Here is a 25,082-nt window from a genome sequence, read left to right on the forward strand (position 1 = left end):
CAATTGGAATAAAACAGAGCTGTAAAAAAAAAAAAAAAAACAAAACACCAAAAAACCCCACCCTACTCTGTCCTTCTTTCCCTTAAGCTTCTCTAAGGTTTTTTTGTTCTAGGAAGCAGTGTGACAAAACAAACAAAATCCATACAAAAGAATTAAAGTTATTACAAATACATATTAAACCAATACCTAAGTTAAGTGAATTCCTACATGGTATAAGAACATGAATCTGGCTTCCTAAAAAGACAGGAAAAAAGCACCCCACCAAATGCATTGCCATTGTACTGTGCCTGTGGCACCTGTTTCTGCATCACAAATAAATCAATCTCTAACAGACTTGGAAAAAGGACAGTATAAATAACTCCATCAAATTATAAATACTTGATCAACTCCATTAGAACAGGTGGCTGGGGAAGGTACAAAGAATCCATTAATGGTCCCAACAGAGGTCAAGGCTAAAGCACAAGTTCAACCTTAGACAAAGAATTCAGACACCAATGTGATTTTTGCATGTACTTGCCAAGAGTCACTGGCAAGTCCCACCAGAAGGCACACCATAATAGAAAAACATTCCTTTTTTCTCTGGTATGTGATTTTTTTTGTATTTAAATAGCAACAAAAACCCCTTATCTCCCAATACACTATTTGTATTTTTCTTTTCTTAGTAAGCTATAATGAACTGTTCTTCCCCACAACGCTTGAACTAATTTTAGCTGCATCACAGTTGAACTTGGTATTATTAAATTGGTCAAAGCCAGCTACTCAGACAACAGCTCACTCCATCTGTACAGACAGTCCCCTAAGACAGGCACAGACACTAAACCCACATGCTTTACTGACTGACCAGAATATTTTTGCTTTCTGTGTCTTAGTCAATAATTGCCTCAGGTAGAATTTTTACCTTACCGTTGTGTATTTTAATACTTACACATACTAAACCCACTGTAAGTAAATTACATGAAATAAAAATATAATTGCCTTCTTCCCTAGAACACTTTAAAACAAAATTAAAATCCTCCAAGGATTAAGGCCTGGGTCCTATTGATGCAGCATCCACCAGCTAGCAGGAGTTCCATTTGCATTTCCAAACAGATCAGAGCTAAATCCATAAGGCACCACAGTCCTCCTTTCCCCCAGGGTGATGGTAGGTGCAAATCAGCATCTCCAGGGCAACTTCTCCAAGGGTGATGAAGCTCTCTCCAGCATTTATTTTAGCAGCTGTTTTCTCTTTTTCAGAAGTGCATCTCTAAGAGCCAGCTAACCACAAAACAAGAGGGGAATATTCAGGTAAGGAGCATAACTGAAAAAGCAACACTACCACATTAGAACTCTTTTCAATTTCTTTAACCTCTGATAAAAACACTAGGAGCTCATCAGCTCAGACAGGGAGCAATGCAAATGCTAACAATTAGAATGGCAGAAACACTGGGGTTATGTACCTAAACTCCACAGTACAATTAAAGAGCTAGGCATGACCAGATCCTACACAATGAAGACGAGAACAAACTACTCTGACTCACTTTGAGCAAGATATCTAGAAAGTTACAGTTCAGCTGAGACGTTAAGTAAAATTGGTGTTTCGTGAAGTATTACAAAATTACTTTTCAAGGGGGAAGGAGAAATTTTTACAAGTGTCATTATCACCCTAAAGAGATCTTACTGTACATACAACTTGTTTTAAGTAATAGCTTCAAACATATAGTAATGTGATGTAGTACTTAAAACACAGTAGTACTGTGATGCAGTAGTAGCTCCTAGTAGAGAAGCTAGCTCTGGACTATAGCAAGCAGGCCATTTTATCTTAGCACCAAAAAGCACAGCAGAATGCAGTGCCATACAACTAAGATCCTCCTACCCACCCAAAACACTCATGGTTAACAGACTGGTGCTGCAGCCTAACTTTCATGGGGGAAAAAAAGTATGAATAAATGCTGTTTAGGCATTACATTTGAATTTAAAACTTCAGTGAGGACAAAATGCTTCAAGATGTTTTTTTAGAATAACTGAGCCAAGTATAACTGTAAACAGCAGGTTTTTGAAGTGCCTGGATTGTTCATTTGCAGCCTATTGTGTGTGTTTTGAGAGCTGGTTTCAATGTTGTCAGCCTTAATTGAAGTGAGGCAGAATGATGCCAAATAAACATGTACAGAGGACATGTACTAGTATTAGACTACATGTTCCTGATCAACAGAAAAGCTTCAGATATTCTCTACTGAGTCTACTAATAGTTCCTGCCTTGCCCTTTCTAAGGCAAGAAATTGCAGACAAATATCATTTGGATAAAGTGTATGATCTTGGAAACAACTCTAAGTTCAAGCTGCATGTAAACACTTGCACAAAACACCACCTGGGAAAAAAAAAACAACTGGACCACTGGATTATTGTAAAGTTTCTTGAATGGATTTGGATGAGTTGAATAAGCAACACCTTGTAAAACCCTAGACTGGCAGGGGCTTCACCACTGAGAGCAGCATTAATGTCAAACTACTGCTTAACTGAACAGCATTTTCTTCTATTCCTCAGGAACATTTAGGACAAGCTATTAGATGACCTCTATGCCAGGACAGATGAGTCTGTGATAGGTCAGACTATGGAGAGTGAACAACAATCTGCAAAGCAGCTCTTCCTCTGGGGCAGGAGTGGGGCAAGCCAAGCCACAGGCTGGGCAAGCCAAGCCACAGGCTTTCTCAGAGTTACAGGAACAGCACCTCAGGCCAGAAAGTAGGGAACACCACACCTGTACCACAAATCACTGCTCACACTGCCCCATCCATATCCATCACAAAACATTACCTGTTTCTCCCTAAAGGAACGCTTGTTCTTGGTCCGGACACTATGGCTGTACCTCATCATCATGAAGTTCTTGTTCTTCTGCTTTTCTTTATTGGAAGAGCTGGCAAATGGGTTAATTTTGGTTTTCTTTTTCACAAATTCTTTTCTGTCTGTTTTTCCAGCCTAGAATAGACAGCGCAATAGAGTAACAAGGGGTCATTTTCCTTCACCTACTATCAACATCACCTGCCTGATGGTAACAGGTTCTATGGCAATAACAACAAATCTGGGTTCCGCATGACTGTGTTCATACATAGCTTCTCCCATACTGGCTTCCATACTCACTTTCTTAAGTCACAGTGAAAATTGCATCTGTTTGCACTTTCATGGTCACATGTGACCATCAGGACCCCGTATTTGTCACAGCCCAGATGCAACAGCAAAGAACCAAACAAATCGCCTCTCAAAACCCACATGGCAGCTTGGCACCTACCTTTGATATGCAGCCTCAGCATTTCCTCCTGCAGAAGACACACCCAGACCCAGAAGGACAGGATACAGGACGCACCAGTACCTCACCTTTGCAGTTGCCAGTCTGGTCTCCTTGTCTGACTTGGGCTTCTTATGCAGATGTTCAATATCTCTGAGTGAAAGCAACTCCCCCCTACACACAAATCCAATAAATGTCACTACACAAAGCTTCAGCTGGCAAGGAAAACAAGATGCCCGCTTCACCCTTTGTCTCTCACCCATCCTAGGCCACTGTCTCACCATCAGTTTAGACACAAACACTTCTTGTTCCCTTCAGGATGCTCCTCATGCTTGGGATATCCATTACAAAAATCACCCACTTATATTTCAAGTCCTACTTTTTTTCACCAGGTATAAGAAACACTGGAGCTACAACCAGGCAGCTACTGCTACAAAACACCCCCTCTCACACCTCTAGGCGTGAAAAAGTCAAACAAAACAGTCTCAGACCTTCCACAAGCTCCTCATGATGTTTTTCCCAGGTATAAGCCAACCCCCAAGCCCAGGATCCACTCTAGGCTCTGGCTGTTACCAGGGAACACTGATCAGCAGCAGAGCTCTGTGCCCTACTGCAATGAACAGCTGCATCAGGAGAGGATAAGTAAGAAAAAGCACTCAACAGCCCATATCCTACCTGCCCTCCTCCTCCTCTTCATCATCTATTTCAATATATTTCCGCTTTGCAGCTTTGCCAGGTGCAGAATTAAGTTCTCTGGAAAGCTGGGCAAGACGTATTTTCTTGAAGTCTTCCTGAGTTAGCAGCCTGCTTGTACTGACTGCTGCAGCTTTGGCTTTTCGTTCCTCTATGGGCATGCTTTTCACTTTTTCTGCCTTTGGAAAAGAAAATGGTACAAAACAATCAGAGCTTTGCATCCCACTCCTGTGCCACAATCCATGAGCCTTGCCTCCCAAATACAAAGCATGCAATGGCAATATTGTTGGGAAATGCTACAACCAGATGTCAGGATTTTTCCTTGTCTCATATCCAACATCTAGTGTCTGAATGGAGTGCATGCACACCAGATTTTGGGAGTACAAGCTCTCAGCTGATCATCACAGCTCTGAAGGCATTGAGCCCTAAGATATAATTCCTCCTTCTCCCCTCCCACCCTTAACAGCATGTGTACTTCAGCAGCACTGCTGAACAGCACTTCAGCCTCACTGCTTCAGGACAGCTTGCTCTGAAGGCCTGGGTAGGTATTTAAGAGCAGCTCCATGAGGGTGAAGAGCAAGAGGATCTGCTCTGTGATCAACAAGACTCATATGTACTTGGCATAGAAGACACTTGGAACTCACTAATTGTTGCTGCTCCTCATCTGAGGAGTGATGCACATCAATCCATTCTCCATCGTCATTGTCCTCCTCCTCACTCAGGCTAGCACTTTCCCAGCCATCTGCTCACAGAACAAGTAAAGAGCTGTTAATACAAACTCACCTTTACTACCCCAACTGGCAATAATTGATGCTGCCATCAGTTATCAGCCTGTTCTCATTGCCTTTCATTTATTTCACTTATCTCCCAACTTCATTTTGTTCTGGGACAAAAATCATACTATGCTCTGCAAAGCTCAGTTTTCACCTCCAGGGCAAGATCTTGAAAACAAGGTGCATTTGGGACAGCCTGAAGCACCACAGGAATTAACAGGCTGATTACCTCATAAGCAATACTGTTCCCCACTCCTAGCCACCTAAACCAACCCAACAAGAGAAGTACTGTGGTTTATAGCTGGCTTAGTTCAGACAGTCAAAGCATGGCTCTTCACTGCCGTGCTGGCTGTAGTGCCAAAGTTCGCAGCTGCAGCAGCCAAGCCCAGTGTTACAGTGATCACTACACAGCCTACATTCCTCCAGCCCCTGCAGCATCTCTTTGCTTTTAAAGACTCTTCCATCTCTTTTCCAACTCAGGCACGGGTTCCAGGGTGTGTAAAGCATTTACACAGGAACTGAACTCAATAAGCCAAATATAATACCCAACTACTGTTTTGGTGTTCTACAATATTCAGAAGGTTTTATTTAGGAGAAGCTGAACACAAAGTTCACAGCTGTACTGTCTGTCCCTCTGCTTCCCATCTCAGTGTGTATCATAAAAAGCAACATAGTACCAAACCCCACTGGCAAACTGCACTTACCCAAGGACAGACATGTGCAAGAAAAAGCAGAGCAGGAAATGAAATGCACAAACACCAGGTTCCATGTCCACATAAAATCTTAGTGACAGTGATGCCCAAACCAGAATTTTTAAAGAAAAAAGGCCAACCTTCCTCTTGGGTTCCTCCCTTTTCCTTTTGATCCTCCACCTCTAGTACTTCTGCTCCTGGAATGTAGTCTTTGGCATCCAGTTCTCCATATTCATGAATCCTGGCTTCCACTGAGGCTTCCGTAGGCTTACCCTGTACATTAACAAAACACACATTGAGCAGGCTGCTATTGTAATATCCATCCAACCATGAAAATACCTAGAAGAATAGGAGGGTGTGGCGCCAAAGACCTTCCCTTACTCCATGTGGCAGAGTTTAATAACTGAAGGTCAATGTGTCTTGGAAAACAGCTCAACTTCAGGAGCATGACCTAACCATGAGTTAGATGAATGTGAACTAACAAAACATGGATAGCACACCATGTCCAAAGGCAGCAGGCAGAGGAACAACACAGACTTGACTCCACCTTCTCAAAAGGATACTGAGACCAATTCTCATCATTTTTGAGCACATCAGTTTTTAGTGAGTGCAGAACACATGAAACACTTACCCTGAACTTCTTCTGCAGCATCTCTGGATTCAGAGAGCGGAACAGGTGTATCAGAGTTCTTGCGGACATCATCACATCTGCCCAAGAAATGAGACAGTCAGGAAAAAAAACAGAACTCTGAGCAAACCAAAAGCCCACACAGCACAGATCTCCAGCTGTGTGGAGATTTTACAACTGACTCAAGTCTTCTCTGAACTTATGGTTCCCTCTGATTTCTCTGGTATAGAACACAGCACTTCCTCAGGGCTAACTGTTCTTAACAATCCCTTGCTTTATTTTTGTCAATTAGTTCCTCTACCCTTGGACTGTTTTGTCTCCCATGGCTACACACTCCAAATAGAGAGATGGACCTCAACCACTGAAAGTGGTCTGAGCCCATAAAAACCAATTGGGACAGCACTTCCATGAAGGCTGTAACTGAAGATCACATAAGACAGAAAAAAAGAAAGAGTTTAAAGTGGTATCCAGGTAATATTTACTTTTATTTTTATGCGTCTTGTACTGAACAAGGTCTTGGAGCAGATCTTCAGTCATGGCTAAGGGACACCTTGCAGTGATTTCTTTTATTGCGTTGATCCTAAAAATAAGGAAAAATCAGTTATTTTCTCAACACCAGTTAGGAGAAAGCACCATTTACAGAATTAATTACCTGAAACTTGAAGAACCTTATACAGCATTTATACAACATACAGTGTAAGAGGAGAAAACCATCAAATACTCCCAGCAAAAAAAACAGAACATTGAAGCTAACATACTTTTAACTCAAGCAGCTTCTTGAAAGCATAGCACAAGTAACATAGCACAGTAACAAGGAATAAGCAGCAATTGGTTAAAAAACCCATGTATTTTATCACATCTGGAGTTTGACATGACTCATACAATTCTGTACCCACCCTACAGTCATGACCTCTCCAGAATTCTTGTCTGTGACAAAGTTGTTGGCAATGGTCATCAACACTGACTGGATAATCTGAAAATAAAAAAAAACCCATATATTTAATCAAAACACACTTCGGTGTTATTAACAGACACATCCTTTTTCATAGAAAGACATTAGGATGTGTCAGTACAGCCCACAAGTATTTTCTAAAATTTTCTTGCAGAAAATCAACTTTTTTTCCCCCCTTTTATGAAACAATGCCTTAGAACTTGCAAAAATTGCTGTAATTACCGTAAGCTTTTCCAACCAATCTGAGCAATTCCCCTTCCCCCTCCCCACATACACACTCAGTTGCATTTCCATGCTGCCCATTTAATATCCATCACAGGGAGAACACTGACCTCAGGTGGTACCAGCTGATGTGAAGCCTGTGCAGCAAACAGAAGAATCTTTGTCACTTCTGGAAGAAAAGGAGGAGGAAGAAGATACCAAAACATATTGCTGCAGCTTGCTCCAGCCAATAAACACATCCTTTAAAACTCAACAAGCTGCTCAGTCAGGCCCAAAACTATTCAGCCTGGACTTCTTTGGGACAGTTGTTTCTCCTCTCCCACCAAGCATTAGGAACTCCTGTGGCCTCCACAACAGCCAGCTGAAGCAAAAGGAAATGCTCCAGAACTGCAGTCAAACCCCAGTAAAAGGAAGCAGCATAAGGCCACCATGCTTAGCTTAGCTGGTCAGGATTAGGGACTCAGATTGCTTTTATTCCTTTGCTCAAATCCTCAGGTAAGGAGCCCTGAGTGCACACAGCCTCCACAGAAGTCCAAATCACTTGGCACTTCTCGCAGTCAGGGACTTGTACTTCCTTCGTCCACACTGGACTACTCCTGCTTCCCACCAAACCACTGCTACCTGTCCACTTCCACTGCCACTTCTATCAATTGCCTGTACATGAGACATGAAGGATCAGCAGTACCTGGAGTAGCTACTTACCCCTCTGATGGGGCTGGAGGAACCGCTGAACAAAGGGGTAGAAATTAAAAAGAAACAGCTGCAAGGCAAATTGCAACATATTATCTTCTTGTCTTAGAACTCGAGATCACCTTCATAAACTGATACATGGTAAAACCATCTCATTCTAGTGTACTCCCCAAATGCCTCAGATTTTAGAGCAAAATGTTGTCTCCTATGTTGAGTTTCATATTTGTGGGACAAGGAAATGAACTGCACCAAGGTAAATACAGCTGCAGTCCCTTTGCACCTAGCCCTTATCACTTAAATCTTTAAATGCCCAACTTGCGCTGGATTACTCTTCACTTAATTCAGCGCTAATACTTTATTACTGGGTAGTCCACATAGAATCCTCCAAGTGCAGTTTCCTTCTTGTTCAGCACCACCTGAAAACTCCATGGTCAGCATGAGCAGCTTCCCCGGAAGGTCTTGAAGCACCAAGTTCTCTATTTTTTAGGTTCAGCTCCTCTATTCCAGACCAATAGCTTTTTCTATGAGTGCTTACTTAGTCCCACAAGGTCTGTACCACTACCATTGCATTATGCCTCCTGGCAATTCCCTGACCATCCCTACACACTTTTGGACATAGAGAAAAATTAAAGCTTACTTTCCAGAGGCACAAGGCCAGAGCATTGCCACAACCACACCAGGCTGGCTACCAATAGACCACCCTAGAATTATCCAAGTACATACCTCATGTATTCCAACAAGCCTGGATATTAGGTCCATGAGCATCATCTTCACTTCAAATCGCTCCTTGCAGTTCTCCAGCTGCTTCAGCAGTTTCTCAGCAAAGTCTGGAAGAGGTAAAAATGGTTTTGCAGAAAACTGAATGAACACAACTCAGAACTCAAATGGAATTACAGTCACAAGAGGCAGTTTGATTTGTTCTTATTTTCAAGGCCCAGGACCCTTTCACAGAAATTCAAGGTGACCAAAGCACTTATTCCAATAGGTTATTTCCCTTCTCATATGCCTAAAAGGCCTGCTGTGCACAGGTTCAGCAGAGAGAACCAGCAGATGTTCTCCAACACCATAAGCACAGGGTCAGCATTGAAAATTGAATGTTTAGATGCATTTTGGGTTGACCTGAGAACATGAGATCCCCAGAGGTTCACTGGAACAGATGACAACCAAATCAAGTGCTGTTAGATTAACCAAATTGCACTAAGAGAATTCACTGCACACTCACCTTGGGGATCATGAATCAAGTGAATGGCAGAGAAGTTGAACACCTCTGGCTTGCTCTTCTTTTTCTGCTTCTGCATGGAAACAAGAGTAAAATACATTTCTCTTTTTGTGAGTAAAGTCCTAAAGTTTCAAGGTTGCTGTCAAAAGACTGTTGCCTCTTGAAGAAGATTTTAAAAACTATCCCTATTTTCAACCATAAGCACTATCTGCCATCTGCAGCTAAACAAGCAGGGCAACAACAGGACTTCCATACTAGAAGGATTAATCCAGGGTGATGGGAAGTCAGACAGCCGTCTCCTCACCTTGAGGACCTTCATGGCTTTCTCCAGTTTCTTCTTGCGCTTGGTGGTTTTCTTGTTGGTGGCATAGCGCATCATCAGATCCCTGGCCGTGGGGCCATCATCCTTGGGGAAGGAACACAACACTCAGGTGACCCAGGCTCCAAATGGCAAGCACAGAAGCAAACTACAAATATTTTTCAGTACCACATACTCTGAAAACTATCCCCCTTACTAAGCTTCAGAACACATAGGTACCAGCATCTCAAAAAAAAAAGAGCTTAGTGTTTTTCTTTTAACAGAGAGACAGACAGACATCCTGGGACCAGATGTCAGACACTGAAATTGTTTGTCAATCACAGAAACATCTGGTGACAGCTAGACAGGACAGTGAGTAGCAGCAAGGCAGATTGGCAAAGCCAGAGTCACCAAGATAACAGAACCAATAACAGGTCTGAAAATCAGAGAAGGGAAATATTTGGTCACAACACCCACCTCAGACTCCGACTCGCTGCCCTGTTTCTCATCCTCATCTTTCCCAAGGAAGAACTTCAAACTAGCAACTAACACCTGAAAAGTAAAATGAGATCATGTGGAACAAGCTGACCCACATGACCAGAATTTATAACCACCCAACATCCACACCTTAAGCCTGCAAAGACTTAACCAGTTTTTTTTAATAGGCATAGATCTGAAAATAAAGATCAGAAAATAAACCAAGTTACAGCCTGAGAGCCACAAGCGTCTTACAAACCCAGACAACCTGAGCTGCCCATCATTGCTCAGAGGCAATCAGAACCAAAGAGCACCTGAGTTGCCACAAGGCAAAATTCAAAGCTGCCAATTGTCTTATCATCCTGCAAAATCATTTCAATGCAGTTGCTCCATGTCAACACTGTCAGGAGCCCCTACACAGGCAAGAGCCAAGGTGATGCTCAGAGTTCTCATCCTGCATTAATTCAGGTAATTTTGCTGGTTAGGTTTTTAGTCTTGGTTGGCTGACTGTTATTAAATGGAACCACTTTTGGACCTTCACAGGTTCAAAAGTGGTTTAAAAACTTTAAAAACTTGTCTCCAGCCATAGGACAAGTTTTTAAAGCCTCCAGAGCCAATGCAGAAGGCCCAATATTCAATCAGGTCAGCTGCTCTCCTCAGTTAACCATAGGCTCACAGTGCTCATATTAAGGAGGTGATATCCTGATAGTCTGTTCTGAAGAGCAGTGAAAAGAACATCCACACTCCCAGCACCAGGCTGCACTTGTTACAAGATAAGCTGCCAAGCTCCACCTCCTCCTATGAGGGTTATTTTGAGAACTAAACAAGCAACAGACAAATCAATTAAGTTTGTTTGCTATAACAGCATATTAAGTTACATTCACATGAAGAAGGTAGCTAAGGTAACATCCAGTGTATGAGTGATTTCTGTCCTCACCTTGGTCACTTTGGAAAAGCAGGCAGTTGTGATTACATTGACTGTTTTGGCATCATTCCTGGAAAAAAACAAGCCATATCTTATTTCAAGTCTGGCAATTTTATCTTCTCAGAAAATTAGTTCTCAGCAACTATTTAAGTAACTCATTTCACACAAGACATTATTTCTTCTCAGCTAAATTCTTTGGTACAAGTTACAGCTCCACTGTGGCACAAGTAGGAAACCTATTTAAGTCACTGTGACTTGCATTGTGTTGTGCTATGTGCCACAAAGGACACCTGTGTGCCCCACAGTAAGTGGCAAATGGACACAAGCCTGCCAGACCCACCAAATATTCCTTCTGTAAAGCTCTATCATCACATCCAGAGATATCTTGGCAGCAGTGGGATTGCTGTCTCTCAACATGGTGTACATGAAGTTCTGCAGTGCCTACAGAACAAGTTGAAAACATGTCTTTAGAGGTCTTCCACAACAGCAGCAGCTCAGTTCAAAGTACACAAGAAAGCCAAGGCACCTACTGTGTTCACTTTATTGTTCTTGTGTTTGGCGTTGACATTCTTGATGTCTGTCACAATGTGAGTGTACAAGGTCTGCAAGTGGAGAGATGACAGGGAGTAACACACAGGAACACACACCCTGTGCCCAAGCACTGACATAACCCAGCTGATCACCTCTGAGAACATCACTGGCTTACAACAGGAAAACGCACAGGAAGGCATCCTGTGGAGACTCGTGGATTTCAAAATCATACTGAATTCACAGTACAGCAAGGCAGGACAATGAACAGCATCAAATACTGCTTCAAATGCTGCCCCTGCCTCATTCAAGCCTGTTCTGACAGCCAGGTTTTCCAGCTGCAGAGACAACCAAACTGCTCAATCCCAAACAGGATGAACCTACAACCTACAACAGCAAGGTGTTTACAGCAGCAAAACTGTCATTACTCCAACACAGAGCTGGAGCCCTGCCTCCAGCACTGACTGCTCCAACAGCTGAGCTATTTTAAACTTGACTTTCTCAACCAAGCAGAGAAGAACTGCCTATTCTGCCATTACCCCACAAGTTGGTCAAAACCCACTGGAGATGCAGGTTTTTGTCAGCACACCTTACCTTCCGTAGCAGTTTATCGTGGCACCGCAGCAATTGAAAGAAGAGCTCCAGCAGACTCGTGGGATTTATTAGATTCTTGTTTCTCAACAAGATCAGAGCCTTACAGAAAGTCTGCAAGAGAAACCAAATTTCACATCCCTCTCCAGCTTCTCTTCATTGACAAACAAACCCCAAGCTCTCAGCTCACACCAAGAGCAGGGCGAGCCCAAGTCGGTCTCACCATGCGCAGGTCGGGGTCCAGGACCGTGTGGTGGTAGGAGAGTAGCTCCTTCAGCTGCTGCGGGAAGCTGGCCATGTGCTCAGGGTAGCAGTGGGCAACCTGCAAGGGACAGGGCAAGAGAAAGCTCTACAGCACACCTGCGCTTCCCTCACAGGGCTGTCAAGGGGCACGCAAGCTGTACATTTAATTGTATTTCACCAAGCACAGGCTGCCACAGCGCCTATTGCGGGGCTAGGGCCCGGGGCTCACCTGCGCCAGGAACATCAGCAGCTCGGCCAGCTCCTTACTGGGCTTGTCCGGCTGGAAGGTGAAGATCTCCACATGGGACTGGTAGTGGTGGTACTGCTGCAGGAACTGCACACACAGAACAGAGGCAGCTGAGCAACACCCGCCCGTACCCCGTGCCCGTCCCACAGCCCGCCCAGCCACTCCCTTGTCCGCACCTCCTCGGTGTAGGAGGTGGGGTCGCGCTTGATGAGGTTCTGCAGCTGGGGCAGGTTGCTGGGCAGCTTGTTGCCCTGACGGCCCGACATAGCTGCGGGCACCGGCACAGGGAGCGTAGCACACGAGGGCTCAGCAGGCCGCCCCCATCTTATCCCGCCCTCGACGGTCGCCGCCGAGGGACAAACCTGTGCGGGAGGCGCGCTCCGTCAAAGCGCCCCCTGGCGGCAGAACGGTCAGAGGGGAGAAGCGGCTCCTGGGCGGCCCCGCTTCCCTCAGAGCGGAGCCTGGGCAGCCCTGAGGGGTTAACCACGGAGCGGGGCCCGGCCCGGACCGCAGCTGCCCCCGCTGCAGCCTCCCCGGGCAGTTAGCCGCAGCACCCCGGTCTTACTGCTCCAGCGCAGCGCTGGCTCTCCTCCCCTCTCAGCTACTTGGAGGGAAAACGCTTCTCAGTACGTCTCAAATGGTCACTAAAGAAGCAGCATTAGAAAGTAATTCTCATTGAGGAGAAAGGGTTAATCCGTGTTTAGTCTTTTTTAAGTTTAACTTTTGATCAAGAGAATAGAAAGCAGACCTCTTCATTTGCATAGCTTATACTTTCTTTAGACACCTACTTACTTACACTGTAGAATAATTGTCATTCCTCGATACAGTTTACTTAGCAAACAGTAGTAAATAAATTTGGTTCAATAAATGCTCTTAGGTTCAGCCAGACAACATCTACCAGAGTAGCAAAGGCATAAATGGAGTACAGTATAAAACCATGGACACAACTGCCCATTTAAGTCTCCAGCACTTCTCTCACTGGCAAGCTTTTCACCTTGTTGGCCAGAATCTCAGAGCCAGCTGCAGCCACCTAAGCACGTCTGCTACTGTGGAGCAGCTCAGGTGAGTTTGGGCTTTCCTGTACCTTTTAAAGCAAGTAAAGCACATCCCCTTCAACATACCTACACAGCCCACAAAAAAAAAAAAAAACCAACCAAACCAAAAAAAAACGTTTAGCATCACCTAGAGAGCTAAATTACTGCAAATGTAAGAGAAAAACCTGTTACCACATGCATAGAACAACAGCAAGCCCTCCATCACCAAAAGAGTGAAATTAACAATTAATACATTTACATTGCCAGCTATTAATTTGGTTCATTTGCTTTAGCCTCTACTTTGAGGCAGCTTTACTTTACTGAGCCCTCCAGCACAGCCCTTAAATGACCCAGCCAAGGAACCCACTTGAGCCTATAACCTCCATGGGCCATCCCTATTTCAGCACCCACAGCTCAAAGTTTTGCAAAACCTAAACACCACTACATAGGCTTAATTCCACCTAAAGAGCAGAAAGAGTGCTCAGCTTCACACTCCACTGCTCCAACACAGTTATGTCACTGACTGACTACAACACATTTGCAGTTAAAGTGAGGAACAGCCACACTACTTAAGAAAGGCAGGGAGCAAAATAGCCTTATCCACACTCCAAAGCAAAACAATAAATACTCATTATCCCTACAGGAGCAAGGCTATTGTTTGGATTTCTACGAAGGCAATTAACAAGGTTAGACAAACAAATTAATTCAGTCTCATTACATACAAATAGAGCACAAATAAAAATCATCTTCCTAAACAATTTTTACTCTTTTAATATTAAAAGATGCATTATTAAACAAACAGCATATAAGAGATTATTCTCTGTAGTGCTTTTAATGAAAAAAAAATCCCAATTTTATGGGCTTTTAATAAAAGTTTTTTACTTAGGAAGCCACAAAACTCAAATACCTATAAATATTAACATCCAATTCTTATATAAAATCAATTTATAAAACTAGACTTCATAATTAATTTGGCTTCTAGCCAGCATCTTTGGCTTCTAACCACCCAATAGCAAACAAACAATTCCTATTAAACAAAAATACCAAAAGTTAACTCACCATCACCTTTATTGCTCCTAAGTGAAAAAATGGGGGCCCTGGTGTGAGCCCCAAGCCTGTTATCTCTGGCACACTGGGCTGATTTTCATTACTAATTGTTTTCCAGTATGGAGTTATTGCCTTTTGTAGGGACTTTTTCTGTGAGAGTGTATTAGAAGGTTTTCCTTTTGTTGCCCAGTTGATACATGGGTTAAGCATGCTCTAAAAGAAGCAAAACAGAGAACCAACACACTCAAACTTAAAAGAATGGGTTTTGTTCTTAAGGTAAATTAGGCTCTCTTAGAAAGTGAAAAAAAGGGCAAGGTGTTACTGAAGTTGCTATTACGGCACTAAGGTGTTTCTCTGCTCTGTATTTCTATTTTTTGTCAATCAGTTAAGCAGTAGTTGGGCCTGCACAGTTCATGGATGGAGTAGAATTGCACGTGATGGTAGCCTGGGAGTTTGGAGATGGGCAAGACTTGGCTCTCTTTTACTTTTGCTGTAATCAGCCCCAGCTTTTTATCCCATTAAGAACTGTAGAGCTGGAATTTTTATAATGTTTGGGAGGCTTTATTTGAACATGTTTAATGTATTTGATTGCCAGCATTTCATTTAAGCTCCATGTCAGTTCCTGGCCGTAATGGCTGTAGGGAATTTGTCTTCCTGGAGTTAATATTTGTAATTCTGTAACTGAGAACAGGGTCAATGCTCTTTTCCTTAAAAAAAAGCTCGAAATTTTAAAAAATCAAATCTCTAAGTCCAACAGAAATCTTTATTTCTGGGTCATGGCTCATAAATTATTTGCAGATTTGAGACATAGGAGCTGTGTTGTTCTGTTCAAGGGAACAGGGGGATGGATGTTCCTGTAATGGCTTGAGAAACGCAGTCACTTGCAGCTCCAGGGGGAGAAGAACAGTCCAGCTGATGGTGTGATGGTCCTGATGTGAGGTATTTGTGTGGAACCAGAGGCTTTTCAGCCTCACCTTTGCTTGCTGTGGCATCTCCTTGCCTGCAGCAAAAATGTTTCTTTCTCTGAGGGGAGGAATTGTTGCACATCATTATTCAAAGGTCGAACCCAGCACGTGTATAGCAGTAACTGAATAGCAGAGGTTTGTTTGAAAAGACAGAATGGTTTCCTAAGCATTGCTTGAGTACCCCCAAACTATTAGTTTTGAATTAAAACCTTTTAATGTCTTTTCATGTCTTAGGAGGAGTAAAGAGGTGGCATGGAAAAGACCTTTAATTTCTCCCTCTGAGATGTTCCTTCATAGCTGTGATCTAATAGCTTGTAACATCACAGCATTCTGAGACTGGGGAATGGTTTTGAAAATGAAAATGTCTTTGAGACATATTTTGGTGGGTTATACATACCCACTGCAATACTTAGGCTGCCAAGAGGCCCTTTGCTCCTGGTGTTTCTTTGGATTGGCTTATTTTTGCATGAAGGAGAGGGGGAAATGGTGTTTTTGCAAGTTTGTTTTTCATAACTGTGATATAACATCAGAATAATTTGTGTCAATCCTTCTTTATATCTTTGCTCTTCAAAATTTGGCCCCACATGATTTTATTTCTTTAGGACAGACACCTTGCACATGAATGAATATCCTCCAGATTACCTGTCTTAAAAGTACTCTATTCAGGAGTGGTGAAAACTTCTGATCTGTGGATTGCACTTTCAAGAGTTAATTTAGGTGATGTTTGGATTTTGAGACTCAGATCCTGCACTGATTGGGAATCAAAGCAGCTCAGTGATGCAGATCTGATCGTAAAATGATAAACCAGTTCAGCCTCAATCTGTCAGAGGTTCTACAAGTGCATGGAAATATTTCTATTCTGGTATTTTGGGAGACTTTGCCTGTAAATATAAATAGTTATTTAGGGAGAGTTTGATTAATTGTGAAAGAGAAAAGAATATTATTATAGGTTTGGCTTCCTTTTATGCCTTCTTATTGAATTGAATACAACACACAGCTTGATTGCAGAAAAAAGTTTATTGAATGTTTGACTAACAAACCTACAGTTGTGGGGATAAGGTTTTGCTGTTTCATCACTCCAATTCTGAACCCTGGATGAGGGTCCTGCTCTAGCAATTTGTGTTGCGTTTATAGAATTTTTTGAGGATTTAAATGCAAGATGAGGAAGGAAAAAGTAAATAAATTTGAGCCTACTTGATTTTTTTTCCTTTCACCACTTGAACCAGGAGCAGGGGTGGAAGAAGGCAGCAGTAACAGTAAAGCAGTGGGGAAAGTAAAATGCCCAACATCTCCCAGAAGAGTTGAGTATTCCTGGCACAGCTGAGGGCTTGGCAACTTTGCAAAACACTTCAGGGTAGCTGCATCTTTTGATCTTCTCTGAATCTGGGAGAACTGGAAGCTTGCAGATGTCCAAGTGCTAGAAGGGTCCCTCATCTTTTCTCTCAACTATGGTTTTACAACTGTCTTCTAAGGGCATAAATGCTGCTAATGTCATCAAAGGCCTTGTGTGAAAGTCACTTCAGATTGCTCAAGGAGGGAAGGGCACAGACATTCCTGCTGATGTCTGGGGGAGGCACGCAGGAGCCTGAAAAGGACAGCTTCCCCAGAGCTGTAAATCAGTGTAATTCCCTTGACTTCAGGGGAATGCCTTGTATCTGCTGGGGGTCTGGTCTGTGTGGTGTGAGACACAGCATGGCATTGCAGCATGCCAGGGAGACTGAAAGCCAGGAGCTGCTCTTGGGAGATGGCACGAGGCTGAGGTTGGAAATGGGAAGAGACAAGTTGAGTTACTGCAGGGGCTAGCATTTGGGGTGCTGCCATCCAGGTGCTGTGGTGCTCTACATACATTAGGGATAGGAACAGGGGTGCTCTGAGGCTCTGGCACAGCAGAGGGCCGAGCTACTGGGCGAAGCAGGAGTCTGGGGTCAGAGCTGCTGGCACCTGCATCACCTCCCCGTGGTACAGCAGGGGCACAGGGGAGCTGTAGCACTCATTCCTGTCATAGGTGTAGCATGTCTGAGGTTCTTCACAGGAGTTGCCCTGCTGGGCCTGGTGGATGGCCCCGCCCAGATCAATTTCTATGGGTTCACAATTTTTGCATCTGGAAGAGATGGAAAATTGAACAAGTGTGAGGAGTTAGGTGAAAATATGCCCCTGCTGAACCCCCAATCTTTCTTGCTCATCTGCATGTAGAGCCAGGAGAGTGCTGTGCCATTTGTAGGTGTTCCAGGGGAACATCTGGCCCTCTGACATCTTTTAGAGCTGCTGAGGGTTAAATCTTGGCAAGTGAAGTTAGGAACTAAAACTACTTACAGTTCACTCAGGCGGTAGACAAAAGTGGTCCTGAGTGGGGACAAGGGGTCCGAGATGTTCTCCCGAGCCTTCAGGGGGACTCTGCAAAGGTGGGGAGAGAGTCACTCGCATGAAAGCTGCTTTTTAAACAGTCTGCCCTCTTTTGAGCAAATCTAAACTTTCATCTTCTTCAGGTTATTTACATTCTGACCCTTCTCCAAATCTTGGTCCTCTGCACCCTCAAAGGCAACAACCCTCCCCGACAGGACTGCAGCAATTGATAGTAAGTGCTACTTGCAAGTGACAGGGCTGAGAGGGTTAATTTTTGTTAAACTCTGTGCTAGCAGATGCTTGAGGCTGATGGACAGGGATGTTTAATTAGTGGTTCTCCTGCTGTGAGCTCTACAGCACTCCTGCAGCTGTTTCCCAGAGACACACACATTTCTGTTAGGTTTGTGTGAGTGGAGAATGTGGTATTCACATGCCCTCTAAACAGAGAGAGGCAGAGAGATGAATGACCAAAACAATTCTTGTCTCATTTGCTCCTCCTGTGTTTTTGAACATGTGGAATGTGTTGGAAGATGATTTACCTGAAGGTGATTGCTTGATTGGATTGTGGTGGACATTGTTTATGTTAATTAGCCTAGCAGGTCCAAGCTGTGTTGACTGGTCATCAGACAGTCACGAGTTCTTGAGTTTAGTATAGTTCTTGTTAGTGTAATGCAGTATAAAATAGTTATAGTATAATAAAGTAATTATTTAGCCTTCTGATACAGTGGAGTCAGATGCATCATTCTTCCTGCTTGGGGTTGCCTTGTAAGTACTATAGGAGAGGACAGGACAAAGTCCTGTTCTTGAACTGAGCTCTATCTTATGGGAGACAGTTTAGGCATTAACTGATAGTTGATCAGTTTAGGCATTAACTATTTTCCCAGGCTTTCTGTCAGGTCAGAAGGTAAATCCAGTGTCATGGGCCCAATCTGGTTTCAAGTTAGATCAACTTCTGACAGCTCATTATCTACTTCCCCAGCCTATTTTGTGAAGTTACTACTGGTCTGCGTAAAACATGGAGATGTTTTTTGTATCTGAAGTGACAAACACCAGAGAGGTTCATGTGAGGCAGAAAAGCACCTAGCAAAGTGAAATACTCAGGATACCACAGAAAGCAGCCCACATGAAAAGTTATTCACTTCACCAGTGCCGGGACATCAGAAACAATGCAAACAAAACTGGTATAACACTGCATCTCCTGCTCACCATCTCTGTGAAATACCTGCCACTTACATGATGCGGATGTTTCTCTCCAGGACTTCTTCCTGAGGATTTTCTTGAGAGGGGACAAACTTTGAGGTCACTGTTACACACTGACACTTATTATTGACCAGCACGTACTCCTCATCGCTGGGACCCACTGGATAACCTGCAAGCACAGGATAGGCAATCCCAGAATCAATAGCAAAATCCTTGAAAGCTGCTCTAGAAGATAGCCAAGGGATGAAAATGCCAGCAATGCACCATTATAGCACCTGGATTGGTTTAAGTTGAGGTTGCAGCAGGTGCAAGTGAGTCTCTTAGCAAAGATGTATTCAGCTGTCTTCCTGCTCAGCTCAGTGTGCTGCTGTGTGTACAGGTGGTGGGACTGGTGACTGAAGGGCTCATTTACTAGGAATTGGTTATGTGATTCCTCTGTCATGCACCAGAACTGCTCGAGCAGTCCAAACCCCAGTTTGGATCTGATCGCTAAACAAATGTCCCTGACCTTGCCAATGTGGCCAATGTGTCAGTTTTCCTTGTGTGGTATCCTGTCCTTCAGGTTCCTGGGGGAACAGCTGCCAAAAAGCAGGAGGACCCAGAAAGAAGGCAGTCCCCTGACGTGGCAGGGAAGAGCAGGTGGCCCTGATGATGCTTGTGGTTTGCAGGGGAAACTCCAGTCCTGATTTACCCCTCCAAACTGCTTCTTCTAGCATGCTACTCGATATGAAACTCAGTCAAAGCAAGCTGAAACATGCCAGGTGTCACTCAGAGGCTTTTGGCATGTTTCTGATGTTGCATCATTCTTGCTACAGCACCTTCAGCCTGCTTACAAGTACCAGACCCAGTGATTTTTGTCATATGAGAACAGTTTGTTTTGGACTCAAGTGGATCTCAGTTCTTGCCTGCTCTGCTTGTCTCTTGGTTTAATCAGAGAGAGAAAGAAGAAATAGGCTGAAAAAACCTGGGTTAATCACGTCTATAAAGGATTTTGGAGTTACTTGGACTTAAAAGCCTTGGTCCTTCCTTCCCCTGTAATATCCTGGTCTCATCTGCTTTCATTCCAGGGTTTCTGAGATTGTTACAGGCACCCTAACTGTGAAAAAGGTTACTGTGTAAAATTATACCTCAGTGACCCTAGAGTTCACCTGCTGGTTACAAGTGCTGCCTCTGTGGCCTTGGGCAGCAGTAGACCTGCTGGATATGATTCTCTATGGACTTCCTAGCTTGGGAAGGAAATCACTTTTCTAACTTGTTCTCCAAGCTTCTTCTCTGCCAACTCATCATTCCACATGAGCTCTTTGCTCTGATGCAGAAGCCTCCCAGAAAAGCCTCTCTAGTCCTTGGCTCCTTGTCTTGGCCTCTCTTTTGAAAAGCTCAAGGGAAGTCTCTGGCTTTTTGTCCATCACACAGCTCTTCCTCTGCTGTCTGTGCTGCATTCCACTTAACATCGTGCACAGTTCTTTCCCCACCCTTCATCCAAAGCCAATGTTCAAGTCAGATCCTATTGGCTTTTGGGTTGTCCCAAAACCTCTCAGAGCAGGCTTTAATTCTAAAATTAGATTAGCAAAATCTTATGCATATGCAGGTCTTGCTGACTGCTCTAAAAATACTGCCCTGATTTAATTCCTTGTGTTATGCTCTTGGCTTCACTGTTAAAGTTACTGGTGCTCCATCAATTTTTTATTTAAGATTACAATGCTAAAAAAAGTGATTTTACCTGCAGTATCTCCATGTGTCACCCAGTGAAGTCTCTTGGGGAGAAGGTATTTAAATGCAAGATTTGCTAATGCTGTTCTAAATGTCCTCAGGTTGGATTTCCTGATGCCTGAGTTACTGCACTGAGCTGTTCCCTCCCTCCTCAATACTTATGTGACTGTGTTTTGGACAAAATTTCTCAGCATCCACTATTGCTTTGTCCTTTGATACATTGTGAAGCCCAACAGAACTGCCTGGGGTAAACAGCAAGATGCCCTCTTGCAAAAGCTGCAGGAAATGCAGGGATGCAGCTGTCTGTGCTGTTGGGATGATTATGCCTGAACATTGACTCCATCCTGCAGGCCAGATCCACCATGTGCAGCATGATGGATTCACACTCTCCAGAGACCTGAGAGCCACACTGAGCAATGTGCTGGAAGGACAGGCTGAGCTCAGTTGAAATCAAGGGTTTCCAAGAAATTCAGTGGAGTCACAAGATAAGCTACAGTTTAATCAGAATAAGTTGGCTGTAGCTGTATGGCAGGATTACTAGGAAAATTTTGGAAGTCTTTAGATCTAGCAGCTAAGCTCCCTAGGACTGCAGAAAAACAAGCATGCACATTTGCAGTTTATTGCTTCAGGAACCTGAGAGAAAAATGCCTAATTATCTTAAATTTGGAGCTAGTCATCAAGTTATCCTCCAGGCAGCAATTAAAATCCCACTGCTCTGATGCAGAAACATCCTGAGCAGTCCAAGCACCACTGAAGCACAGCTGCTTGAGTGGGTTTTGAGATTTGACTCCTGACTGTTAGAATAATTCAGGGTAAATGACACAAAACCTGCCATTGATGTCTTAATCCCAGTTTTCCATTTTTTCATTGTCCACCTACCTGCCACAAGGATGATCCCCAAGGAGACAGCCAAGGCAACACACAGCGACCAAGTGCTCTTCATCTTGCCTTCCCTTCTTTTGAAGAATAGCAGTGGAGAGCCTGACTCTGCCTATAAGGGCGTGTGCAAATGGGTTTCCTAAAATAAACAGCCTGGCCAACACTGGAAAATGTGGCTGGGAACTGAAAGCAGGTGTGTTAATGCACCAAGACCTCTGGCTTTCGGAGGGGAAGGGTGCATGGGGTTGCACTTTTATTGTGCTTTTTCCGGTTTTTCACCAGCAGGCAACAGAACTGCTGAGTACAAGGACATCTTGCCATCAGGGCTAATGGAAGGTAAGAAAGTCCAAGAGTCACAGCTCTGGTTCCTAATTTTGAGACATCAGATTAAAAATCCCTTGAGTCCTATTAAAAAAACACTTCAGGCTTCATAATCACAGTTGTGTTTAGACCAGCTGTGTGAAAACCTGAATTAAGGGCTGGACCTGCCCCCAGAGAGCCTTCAGTCAAAGCAGGAAAGGTGACAGGGCAGGGCTGAAAGAGGTACAGCCACTGCAGCTCTGCCCACTGCATTGAGGAGTTCATCTTCTTGTGATTGGACAAGGGACTCCATGGGACTTGTGGTTTACAAGTGGTCCTGAGTCAGGTGCCAGGAAAACCCTGGAGTAATGAGCATGCAGACTTTTCCTGAAGGAGGCTGGTACTGGAGAGGGCCTGGGATTTTTTTTTTTTTTTGGTCCCAGATTTGGGATCATTTGTTTAACTTCTGAAGAGCAAATGTAGCCTATAACGGCCAGAGCTGTCTCTGTAGCATTTGCATGTGTCTTGTACAGAAAAAGCCACTTTTTAAGGGAAACCCAAGCTTAGCAAGGGCCTGGCTGTTCTTGCCAGGCTTCTTCAAGAGGCTGAGCTCTTCTGGCAATGCTGCCAAGCATCCTAGCTCCTGTCACCTTGCAGGATGTCTCCCTTTTTCCAGACCCTGCTGGCTGGGTCCATAAGGCCAGAACTGTTGCAAGTCCCTGGTTGTGTGCCCTGAGCTTTTTCCCCAAGCACAAACCCTTCACCCTGCAGCTGCATGACGCAATGAGCTTTCAGGTTACATCAGCAGTGCCCGTGCAAGGAGAGCGTGGGACTGGGGGAGGGGGGGAAGATGGGTCACAGCCAACCCCTCGCAGGGCATTGGGCTCTTCCACAGTTCTTTACAAACCTTGTGTTTGCCTTAGGAAGCTGTCTGTAGCAGAGAAAAGATGTGGGGTTGTTTCCCTTCCCCATCCCAGAAAGCATTGCTAACAGTTTTATGCAGCCCTCTCTCTGAGACAGGGGCAAGGTGTTCCCTGTGCCCCATTTTTAAATAAACCTAGCTCACCAGTTTTGGTAGGGATATCTGCCTAAAGTACTGTTTGTTTCAGTCACTCTTTTTTGCAAGAATTCTGCTAGGATTATACAAGAAGGGAGGATGCCAGCACCAGAAAAACAACATGCAAGGGAGGCTGGTGCTGATCTGTTTGCCTAGCTGCAATAACAAAAATACGGCACTGGGAACATGCAAGGAGAGTATTTTCAAATGTCAAGGCAGAGACTGAGCAGAATTCTATCTGTGTTTTTCTGTTAACTTTGGTGGTTTTCCCTGGCTGCCGGCACTCAGCATATCTGGATTTCGGTTGCTAAATGTACACCTGTGTGTACAGCCCCTTGGTCTGGATATGATGACTGGAGAGCTATTTTCAGCCCCTTCAGCCACCTGCATGTCTCTGGGGATTTCTAGCTAGATCTTGAGAGTAAGGCTTATGTTCTAGACTGTTATTTGCATGGATTACCCCTGTTTTACTGGATGCCTTCTGGAATTTTTTCTGGGTGAGCAGGTGTTTGGCAATGCGCTGCATGGTGAGCTGGACTCCCAACCTCCCTGCAGGACAGAAGCTAGAGGTGGAATAATTGAGAATTGGAAAAGAATTTGGAACCAGCCCTGTGGTTTCAGTCTCTGTTCACATGTCCTGTGTTTCCAGGTGCCCTTGGATGTGCTGAACTAGGATTTTCCAGGTAAGAAGCTGGGCAGGTGCCTAAGTGAAGTGGGTTGAAATTGTTGTTGCTGCACAGGGGAAGTTGGACAGCACCAAGGTTCAGGGCCTCTCTCTCCACATAAAACACCATCCACAAGCAGTCTGCCCTGGGCTTCTGTTTGCTCCTCCTTTCTCACTTGGAAGCCAACAGAATGGTGCATAAACAGACCAGCAGCAGTCCCTGATTGTTGTCTTGGTAGCAGTGATCCCACACTGCCTACAGCAAACTGGTTTGGCTTGAGCAGCTCCTGGTTGACTGGATCAACTAACTCATGCTGGAGATCATCTCCAGCTTCTCCAGAAGGGACTCATGTTTTCACTAAGTCCTGGCAAAGGTTTGAGTAGACACGGATTGTTTCCTGCTCTTGGAAATTAACTTTGTGTTGGCGGACATGTCAGTACCATTTAAATCCTAGAGAGTCCAAGTGGTCCAAGTGGAAGTTAGTATGCTGATTTTTGAAAGGGCAGACTTGAAAAAAATTAGGACACTTAAGATGGAAACTCTCAAGGTCAGAGACATGAGCAAGGCCTGGGTTTCTCTAAGTCACAGCTGCAAAAGTGAGCTGGAATTTTAGCCTGGCAGGATCTGGCTGCACACGTCCAAGTACCAAGTGAAGATTTCCATCGAGGTATGGCCAACAAATGTAGTGAATGCTGTATCTCCAGACTGAAGTTACTCTTGTTGCTCTTTCTTCTTACAGGCCTGTATCCAGGAAGGTGATGGCTGAAAACTGGCAGGGACAGATTCGGAAAAGTGGTCTGAGGCAAAAGCTGTGTTTGTGCAAGAAAGTTTTGATCCAGAGGTGACCATGTGAAGAGGCTGAGTGTGTCAGAAAGATAAAACTGAGACCTGTTTGCCAACAGATGGATCAGGATCCAAATGAATCACCAAAAAGTGAGTAAAGCTCCCCACTGTGTTTCAGCTAATTTGAATATCTGTTTGACCAGGTTTTTTTTCTACAAAAAGGTGGGCAGGACCATTTATAAATGCACCTGCACCTGTTCTGTGGTGAGGAAAAAGCCCCTGCACTCATACGCAGAACTGCTCTTGCTGGGAGGTGTGCATGCCTGATTTATCAGGCTCTGATAAATGGCCTACACTAATTCCTGTGTCTCAGTACTCTCTTCTTATGGCAGGGTTCCCTGCAGCTCATAAAAGCGGATTGTTTCCCTGTGGGTCAGTATTAATGTCATTTTCCCTTGGGAAGGGTGGGAGGCTGGGCTGGTGCTCTGCTGTGGCTGACAGACACAAAAACACACGATGACAATGCAGAGGTGAGCAAGTACAGACTGCATTGAGCTCTCTTAGGGAGGGATCCCCAGGTGTTGAAAAATCAGAATTACTCCGTTTCTGGGACGCAAGGATCTCTTGGCATAATGGGATAGATTCAAGGAGTGCAGAGGTGA

General features: G+C 44.2%; 2 protein-coding genes across 2 annotated transcripts; both read right to left on the minus strand.

The window, feature by feature from the left end:
* Nucleotides 1–142: 142 nt before the first annotated feature.
* Nucleotides 143–12,745, minus strand: SDAD1 (SDA1 domain containing 1). The gene is made up of 22 exons (XM_059470176.1): nt 12,614–12,745; nt 12,420–12,524; nt 12,171–12,269; nt 11,951–12,061; nt 11,359–11,430; nt 11,169–11,269; nt 10,841–10,898; nt 9,904–9,978; nt 9,433–9,534; nt 9,132–9,201; nt 8,633–8,736; nt 7,922–7,979; nt 7,330–7,388; nt 6,942–7,018; nt 6,528–6,625; nt 6,049–6,125; nt 5,558–5,690; nt 4,597–4,694; nt 3,935–4,131; nt 3,349–3,433; nt 2,791–2,952; nt 143–1,254 (listed from the first exon to the last, which is right to left on the minus strand). The coding sequence occupies exons 1-22, from the start codon at nt 12,701–12,703 to the stop codon at nt 1,204–1,206; spliced, it is 2,082 nt and encodes a 693-aa protein (XP_059326159.1). The 5' UTR covers nt 12,704–12,745; the 3' UTR covers nt 143–1,203.
* A 2,933-nt stretch (nt 12,746–15,678) lies between these two features.
* Nucleotides 15,679–21,831, minus strand: JCHAIN (joining chain of multimeric IgA and IgM). The gene is made up of 4 exons (XM_059470956.1): nt 21,616–21,831; nt 19,060–19,195; nt 17,797–17,877; nt 15,679–17,584 (listed from the first exon to the last, which is right to left on the minus strand). Exons 1-4 carry the CDS (start codon nt 21,677–21,679, stop codon nt 17,383–17,385), a joined length of 483 nt encoding a protein of 160 aa, XP_059326939.1. The 5' UTR covers nt 21,680–21,831; the 3' UTR covers nt 15,679–17,382.
* Nucleotides 21,832–25,082: the final 3,251 nt, after the last annotated feature.

Source organism: Ammospiza nelsoni, chromosome 4, assembly GCF_027579445.1.
Source record: "Ammospiza nelsoni isolate bAmmNel1 chromosome 4, bAmmNel1.pri, whole genome shotgun sequence".
Lineage (NCBI taxonomy): Eukaryota > Metazoa > Chordata > Aves > Passeriformes > Passerellidae > Ammospiza > Ammospiza nelsoni.